This window comes from Sinocyclocheilus anshuiensis, unplaced genomic scaffold (genome assembly GCF_001515605.1).
Source record: "Sinocyclocheilus anshuiensis isolate Anshui unplaced genomic scaffold, SAMN03320099.WGS_v1.1 scaffold140, whole genome shotgun sequence".
Taxonomy (NCBI): domain Eukaryota; kingdom Metazoa; phylum Chordata; class Actinopteri; order Cypriniformes; family Cyprinidae; genus Sinocyclocheilus; species Sinocyclocheilus anshuiensis.
The window spans coordinates 2,090,868-2,100,117 of record NW_015554147.1 but is presented as its reverse complement, the minus strand read 5'-3'; the positions used below and the strand labels follow the sequence as shown (position 1 = coordinate 2,100,117).

General features: G+C 37.8%; 1 protein-coding gene across 1 annotated transcript; it reads right to left on the bottom strand.

Annotated features, from left to right (window-relative positions):
* Nucleotides 1-1,425: 1,425 nt before the first annotated feature.
* On the bottom strand, nt 1,426-9,250 carry LOC107670598 (matrix metalloproteinase-23-like). The gene is made up of 8 exons (XM_016463240.1): nt 9,164-9,250; nt 5,956-6,098; nt 5,548-5,687; nt 5,247-5,414; nt 3,552-3,716; nt 3,039-3,149; nt 2,721-2,847; nt 1,426-1,859 (listed from the first exon to the last, which is right to left on the bottom strand). Exons 1-8 carry the CDS (start codon nt 9,248-9,250, stop codon nt 1,664-1,666), a joined length of 1,137 nt encoding a protein of 378 aa, XP_016318726.1. The 3' UTR covers nt 1,426-1,663.

Sequence of the window (9,250 nt, the reverse complement as noted above, 5' to 3'; positions counted from 1 at the left end):
TTCATGATACATGTATGAACTCTGTAAAATGTACTTCACGTCTTAGAGAAAGGGATGAGCCAATGACAAAGAAAGGAAAAGTTTCATAAACTCATTCTCATATCTGAGTCACAGATCCACACCTGCCTCTAAGTGGTTCTCAACTTGGGGACTTCAATCCATTTGAGGCTGTCAGTAAACTTCAACAAGAGCCGCAAAACCAACTTAATTTTGTCTAAACTAATTTAAACTAAAACAATTTTACAGTTAAAAAGCTAAAGGCCCATTCACACTAAGAATGATAACTATATTAGTTCAGACGTTTTGTTTATAAGCGCGTCTGCCACTTTAAATGCTTGAGCCGATTCAGATTGGCTGTCAATGTTTTTAATCATTCATCAGCTGGAAAAAAAAAAAATTCTGAAAATTATTCCAATGATATTGTTCCTGTGTATAAAGTTATAAATTGTCATATCCAACTTTATCCACAAATATACTCGCGTAAAAATATCAAGCAGTTGAGATTTGCTGTATAGTATATCAACTGCTTGATATTTTTATTTCATCGCAAAATGTCACTATATTATCGCCCAGCTGTAATCTGCTAAATGCAACTATAAGACCTGAAGATATTAAGATGTCATAAACATTAAAGGGATAGTTCTCACATACCCTCATGTCGTTCCAAACCTGTACCTTCGTTCGTCTTCGAAATACAAATTAAGATATTTTTGATGAAATCCATGAGATTTCTGACCCTCCATAGACAGCAACAGAACTACCACGTGCAAGAAAGGTTGGAAGGACATCATTAAAATAGTCCATGTGACATCAGGGGTTCAACCGTGATGTAATGAAGCTACGAGAATACTTTTTTGCGTGTGTGCAAAGAAAACAAAAATAACATTATTCAACAATTTCTACTCTTCCATGTCAGTCTCCGCCACACGCTCACGAGAGTACCACGACGCATGTGTTTCAGTTTCAGTTGTGTTGCTGTCTATGCAGGGTCAGAAAGCTCTCGGATTTCATCAAAAATATTTTAATTTGTGTTCCGAAGTTGAGCGAAGGCCTGAACGGGTTTAGAATGACATGAGGGTGAGTAATGACAGAATTTTCACACTATCCATTAACATCACAATTTTCTGTAAAGCAGTTTTGCATTTTTAAAAAGCACTAAACAAACAAACTTGCTTGAATTTTTACTTCTGTTGTAATTGTTATAGTTGTGGGGTGGACTTCCCTATTCTCAAAATATTAGAATGATTATTAACACTTTATAGTTGTTGTTATAGTCCATGGTGTGAACGGCCCTTTAAAACACTCAAATCAAGGCTACTGAAAAACTGGGGAATTCACGTGCACCGCTGAGTATGAAACTGTACCTTTGCAAACAAAATTAAGAACTAAATTTTATGCCTCAGAAGTGGCATTAACCTTAATAAAAAAAAGCACCTTGGTTGTCTTTGCAGCAGACGTACAAAAGAAAATCTAGTTGGTGATCCTTCCAAATATTGTCTTGAATCTCAGAGTTATGAAGGTTGGAAACCCCTGCTAGTGCAGGTCGTCCATTATGACTCTGAGTGGCAAGCAGAGCTGTGTGCACTGCAGCGGAGGACAGTGGGTCTGAGTGCTCTAAAGCCCTGGAGGTAGAGCATGTGATCAGTACATCAGCATCGCTCCATCAGCTGTTGTTGGAGGACTGCTCTGGCTTCAGCCGGATGGCCCACGAGTTGGCAGAGACGACGTTACCGCGCCGATGGATGCGGCAGGTGTACGTGCCTTCATTAAATTCATTGGCCACGAGCCGCAGGTCCCGATCTTTAATTACAATATAGCCAGGAATGGATGTCAGCAACTGCTCACCGTCCTTATACCAGCTGATGAAAGATGAAACAAAGCAGCTGAGATTAACTGGACAGAAACGAAGCTTCAAAAATGATGCATTCCATAATTGCATGTGCGTTTTTTTTGTTGAGTATCATATTTGATATATCAGGCTTTTATGGCTCATATAGTATGGAGCTCATACTCAAGGAGGAAAAAACACCTCAGTTTTATTCAGAGACCAAAACTGAGCAAAAATATGCAATTTGGTGCAGATGCTGATATTTATATAGTCAAAAAGAAAGATTAAATTCTGATAGCTTGTAATGTAAATCAATGACATCTTTATAACAGTATAGCAGACTATTTAAATAAAATGATACAAATATCAGTTGTCACTCTATATCTCTCAGTAAGATTATATTTTAAATGCTTAGTTTTATGATCGAAGCTCTGTCGTTTTTATTATGGGCAAATCATATAATGTGATGCAATACAATAATGATTGAGAGATGTACAAATAAACATTCCTCAAAAGCCTGATGATCATATTTGATACTTACAATTTAACATGATTTTTCAAAGAAAATTATGTATGGATAAACAAGTAAATCTAAGTTACTTCAGTCCAGTAAGTGTTCATCTTGAAATATTACTAGTAATATAAAAGATATTCTTATGTTTACTTTATAAAATTCATTTGATAAAGATTTTATTTTATAAGATTTTACAACAAAAAGCCACGTGAACCACAACCTGAAGATGGACGTTTTTACAATTATAAACTATCAATCAGATCACAGAAAAGTATGTAAATTCAACAAAGTTTTGATCATGTTAATAATTTAGAGGCCTTAGAAATGTGTGTATCAAAATATAATACAGAAGGCTTTATAGGGTTAAGGACGCTCTACCTGACTTTTGGAGGCACTCTGGTATTTTTTGTCCCACAGCGGAAGCCCACAACTTTTCCACGAGGCACAATTTTGATCTTCACATTCTCTGGAGGAGGTGTCGGTGTAGACACTGCATCCAGAGGCTCTGAGGAGCAAACACGCATGTTAAAGAGTCAGCTGTACAAGTGTGTGAGTCTATAATATCACTACTATTTAAAGTAATGGGCGATGTCCGTCCACATGCACAATGAAGAATACTGTGTGAAAGAGAAAGGCTTTTGGAGGGGAAGACAGCGCTGCAGGAGATGTTGGAGGAGGATGTTTTCAGTGTCTCACCATAGCACAGGTCGCAGCGCTGCGGGCAGTTTTTCTTCATGAAGCTCCGCCTCCTCTCACAGAAACCCAAGCGGGCCCAAGGATCACACACACGCTTCTTATCCATGCATCCTGAAGCAAACACACACGCAGATGATAGAAGATAGTTATTTTTGCACTTTTTGCACATACAATACAAAAACAACCTATCTATTTTCTAAATGCATGTTATAGATCTTATTGTTAACGATTCATCCGTGCATGTTTCATTTTTGATCTCATAATGTTCAATCAAAATGTAATAACTGGATCTTCGGGTGAAAACGCCAGACTTCTGCAGGTCTTCTCCAATCATTTTGGTCACTGAAACTCCGCCTCCACTTTTAAATGCCACGCCCACACCTCAACATCCAATCAACAACTGACTCATAGAACCAAGCCCCGCCCTACAGTTTATGAATGTCACAATATGGAATAAAAGATCTGTCACTACTTCTGTTTCATTGTGACTTTAAACACCTATATTTTGTTTACCATAAAGGCGCTGGATGCCCCGGATATCATCTTGAGCGATGTTCCTCTGACCCGTGTACGTTGCATTAGGGTGCATTAACGCATTAGGGTCCTGTGAATGCCAGAGGCCTAAAGCGTGACCGATTTCATGAGCAGCGACCTGGACCAGGTCATTCAGCCACACACCTGTGCAGAGACAACACACCATCAAATCAAAGAGGAAAGGGAAAGAAGAATAGATGGAGGATTGTGAGATGTTTTAATGTTTTTGTCTCGTCGCTCCGGCCTGACAGGGCATCATCACAGTATGGTAAGGGGCATAACATTTCTGTCACACGCTTGAGGTATTCGGCCAATCACAATGCACTGGATAGCTGGCCAATCAGAGCACACCACGCTTTTCAGACCGATGAGCTTTGTAAGAATCTACGCGTTTCAGAAAGGCGGGGCATAGAGGAGAAACAATAATGTACAGTATGTGGAAAATAATGTGTTTTTTGAACGTTAAACCGCATAAACACATTTCATTACACCAAATACACAAAATAATGTTCTTTTTAGCAACATCATATGACCCCTTTAAGGACAAATTCTCACTATCAACTAGCATGCATATTTCTAGCATTTTAGCTGTTTATTAGTACTTATTAAACACATATTAATGCCTTATTCTGCATGACCATAATTTAGATCCCTTAATCATACCCCTAAACTTAACTACCTTACTAACTATTAACAAGCAGCAAATTAATTAGTGAGAACTGGACCTTAAAATAAAGTGTGACCTTAATCTTTGCCAAGCCCACATAAAACAAGCACTACATTAATGCAAGAACACAAATTTGACAAAACCTTCATATTTAATGGTTTCATTTATTTGTAGATTACATTTAATAGATTACACTTAAATTAGAACATCTGCAGTTAGCTGGTAAAAAGTGTCATTATACATGTTTGGACTGAGTTGTCAGAGTTGTTTTGACCAGCCTGTGGCATTTTGAGCACTTCAAAACAGTGAATTATTTTGAGAAGCGATTGGCTCAATTGATTCAGTTAACAAAAGTTTCTTATCACTAAAGAGAACTCACTAAAAAAGGCATCAGTGGGTCTGTCTTAATTGATCACCTGTCTACTTACATGACGTATTTCCTGTATTGTGTTCACACTTCACATTTTACAAAATACATCTATTCATCTCTACAGTGCACAACACTTTACTCTAGCGCCACCATCAGTTCAAATTTTTAGCAAATAAATTTTGAACCAAAACAAAAGATCTAGAAACTAAAATCACCTGGTGCTTTCGATTTCCATTTGACTAGAAATAGATTTTCCACAAATCTCAAATTTTGTCTGAAACATGCTTTTTGAATAGAATTCAAATTTAGATGCCAAAAGTGAGTAATTGGAAATTAGTTAAACAGCGACACTTTTGCATATTTACACTAACTTTTTTTTTTATCATTCCCACAATGCACTGACAATACCACTAAAATCTGGTTAAAGCACCACAAGTCTGTCAAAAGTTCCATGTTTTGAATATTGGAATCAATGAGCAGATATGTTATACTTGTATTCTGACAAGCACATCCACCCCAGACAGCAACATAGTGTTCTGGCCCGTGTGGAATAGACACGGACCAGATGTGGGCCGGATCTGGGCCAACACTATGTTGCTGTCTGGGATTTTAATAAATAAATGTATCAGAGCAGTACCTTGTTTCCAGCTGAAGCGGGATTTGCCCAGAATCCAAAATTCGTGGTTGTCAAAGTGAATCTCTCCACGTGGGGGAAGGAAGGCGTGGGCCAGCTCACCGTTCAGTCCATCAAAACACGGGTGCAATGGAGACCACCAACAATCTGTGTGATTGTACGTGTAGAAGCCTGTCTCAGGAAAAGGAGGTGTTACAGAGTTTCATACAAAAATAGCAGATTAATAAGCTGCATAAAGTACTCTGTCAGCCTGCCAAAGTGCACATGCCTGATGCTTTGGCTCTTTTCCCGCACATTTATTTACCTATAGTGATGTCAGCACTTTTGTTGGGGTTGGTGATTTCAGTGAAAGTCAGAGGAGAAACATCACTCCATTTCGTGAAGGCGATGCTGATAGCTTTGCGGGTATCATCTTTATTCAGTGTGTTGGGAAACTTTGTGATCCTTGAAGAGGGAGAAACGTAAATTGCTTCCAGCCAAAAATTAATGACACACTTTCAAAGAGCCTCTGTGTCTGCTATCAATCAGAATGCACATTTACAAAAGCCCAACACTCCCAAAATCAATCTGCTCTTCCCAAAATATCCCTCATCATCTGAACCCCAGATCATCTCATGCATCTGTCTGGTCATACTTTAGGCATTCAACAATCATGCACATCAACAGAAAAGCTTCAACATATATTTTTTTATATATCCTGTGTCTCTCTCACTTGTAGGTGACGTTAAAATGCTCCCACTTGTATCCCAGTGGGTTGATGGCATAGCGCTTGGGTCGAGCCAGACCTTGATGAGACCTCGTGTCCACAGGTGCCAGTGTCTGCACACATGGTTTATGCAACTGAATACTAGCCACCTAAGAGGAAGATAGAAAAGGGATATATATAGCAAACCACCAAGCCAGAAGTGTAACGCAAATGATGACTCTGATCCACATGAGTACTGTTAATCATAGCTGAGCTCTGGCGATTTGAGACCTAACCTGCTTAATGCCCAGGTGTTCGCAGAAACCTTGATTACATAGTTCAGGTGTGTTTGAGTTCAAACTAAACTCTGCAGGAAGCTAGATCTCCATGTACTGAGCAACCATGATATCAAGGAAGGTCCATAGTGATTACCAGGAAATTGACATACTTATGCCAAGATATACAGTGAATTCTGAAACACTAGGTAAAATTAATAAGAAATGTTTCTAAGTCACAAATCAAATAAGCAGAATTGTAACACTGGTCATGTGAACTCTGATATACTAGCTTCCACTTTGGATCAAGTCAAATCATAATGGAGAACACTATTGTCAAGTTTTATACAAAACCATGGAGTTCACGCAGCTCCAATCCTGCTGGCATTAAAGTGCCCCTATTATGTATTTTTGAAAATGACCTTTCATGCAGTGTATAACACAGCTCTAAGTGAATGAAAAGATCCTGCAAAGTTATAAATCTGAAAGTGCACCGTGTATAAAGTTATTGTCTCTCAAAAGAAAGAGTCAACTCTGAATCATTGAAACGAGTCGTTTTTAAAACGAATCCCAAGCCCTTTCATGTTGACGTCAACATGAAACATTAGCATATTGCCCACCCACTTGTTGGTCTTTTTGCGTTGGTCTGAATGAAAATGCAAATTCATTCTTTGCCACTAGGTGCGCTTTTGGAGCGGTAGAACTAACGGTTTCCCCGGTAACGCTGTACACAATGAAATGGAAATGAGACCAAGCGACCAATCACCGCAGATTAGCGTCACACAAAGGAGGGGTTTGGAAAAATGAATCATTAAACTAATCGTTTGGGAGTCGTTGAGCAAATAAGGTAAAAATAAATGCATATTATAAGACAATAAAAGTGTTTTTTGACCTTGCATGCATGTCAACCTGTTGTTAGGGACTCCCAAAACCAAAATATGAACCTTTCATTACCCATAATATGGGCACTTTAAAGCAAAAGAGGGACAGTCCAAATGCTAAGACATTCTGAAATTCATCATTTTTCAATTCTTTTTACTTTTCACTCAAATGGTCAAGCTTATCCCTTTTGAAAAAGAAGTGCACTTAATTGTACTAAATGTACACAAATCTTACAAGCATTTAAATAAAACCCTACTGAATAATGAAATAAAAGGACACACATGTAAGTAAAGAGAATACACTTTTATGACTTTCTTAAAGGGGTCCTATTATGCTCTTTTACAAAGTCTTGATGGGCTGTGATTGGTTAGCTGGGCCAGTGCGTGTTGTAATTGGCAGCACTCGGCGCCTGGTCGGGAAATGTCACGCCCCTTACCATAGCCGCCTGCGAGCTTCAGTGTAAATATGCGTCAAAATCAAATCAAATTGAGCGCGATTTAAACCTGGATGATTGTAACCACTCTAAGTTCGTCTGCCTTGGGAAACTAGTGTGTCTCCGACATAGCGATAACACTCGTTGCCTTTTCTAGTGCAGCTCAACCAGGTCTTGTCCCATTCGTCGATCTTTGTGATATCACAAATCCCGGAAAATATGCGTTGTAGTCCAAACGAGTCGTTCGTTGTAGTTTTTGAAAAGTGATTTCTGTTAAATAAAATATCTCATTTTGAATTGGACTTTGAACTTTGCAGATCTTTTTTATGCTCAAACGGCAACATTACAGACTAACTAAAGTTGAAAAAGTGAAAAAGCATAATAGCACCCCTTTAACACACTTAAGTAATCATGTCAAATTAAAAGTATTACAGTAAAGTACATTGTTTTAATAATCTTTTTTGTTCTATAAAGTACACTTATTTTGATGTGTTGACTAACATACTAAAAACATGTAAAGTACTTGATTATAATTTTAGCTGTCATGTGTTATTTGATATATTTAAAGTTAATATATTTTGAAATGAACATATTTAAATACGTAAGTTTCAATTTATGTAACAGTTTAATTAAATGTTGACAGAATCCCACTTAAATGTTTCAAACAACACTGCTAAGTTCAAATAATTGTACTAAACATAAATTTAAACTATGACATATTTTTATTTAATTGCAATTAAAATGCAATTTTATTTTGTTTTTTGTACTAAGAACTCTCTTTAAAAGTAATCTTTTTTTATTGGTCTCAGATTTGTAAACATTTAGAGGAGCAAATAATAAACTAAATCAGGAGAGCTAATGTCTGCTGCTGCCTGATATGAAATTCCAGATGAATTCCGCTTCAGATGCTGTGTTTTGGTTCTCCTGCTCATCACATCAGTAGCTGCAGTCAGTAACTCGTGCAGCCGAAGCTCTGGAATATCTGTCACCCATATGTGAACGCACCCGCTCCCTCCCCCTTGACCTTCAACACTCTTCCTCTCTCTCTCTCTCTTCCTCCTCCTTTTGATCTTTGCAAAGATTTTTACAACTCTTTCCAGAAAAAAAAAATGCTTGTGAACCAGCAATGAATGTCTCATTGTGACCAATGAGTAAGTAACATAAAGTTGTTTGGCCAAACAGCCTACAGTAAAAAATGTTCTAAGATTATTGGAGTAGGTTTTACAAGAGAATATTTTTGCACTTCAAAATTTCACATTTATTTCAACGCGTTACTTGTACTTAAACAATCATAATGAAAATTACTAGCAATATCTAAGTGAAAACTGTTTCTTGTAAATCCCACACTTTTTCAATATATATATTTTTAAAGGAATGTATACTTTAGGAGTTAGCATTTGGTCGCCATTTCTTTCAAGAGATCACCCTTTAGCAGTGTCAAAAGTAAATATATTCTATTGTGCATGTATGAAAATGATAAAATAATTAGTTTAGAATAGTTTCAATGAAGTACAGCCACGTCGGATGTCAGTGCCAAACTACCAAGGTCCTGAAATCCTGTGCATGTCACTTTCAGTTCTTTTATGAGGACTAGACCACAAACCAAAGCTCATCATATGAAGTTGACATGATATCGAGCGTTTACCGTGGGTTTCCTCCACGCAGGCACGGCCACGGCATTATCCAGCAGCACCATCAGCAGCAGCAGCGCGCAGGAACAAACCCAGCGCAT

Excerpts from the sequence above, each read along its gene's own strand:
- LOC107670598 (XM_016463240.1), bottom strand. The coding sequence starts at position 9,250 with ATGCGCTGGGTTTGTTCCTGCGCGCTGCTGCTGCTGATGGTGCTGCTG. Across the intron at positions 5,415-5,547 it reads AAGTGCTGACATCACTATAG|GCTTCTACACGTACAATCAC; the intron begins GTAAATAAATGT and ends TTCCTGAGACAG. Across the intron at positions 3,717-5,246 it reads CCGCTTCAGCTGGAAACAAG|GTGTGTGGCTGAATGACCTG; the intron begins GTACTGCTCTGA and ends GTCTCTGCACAG.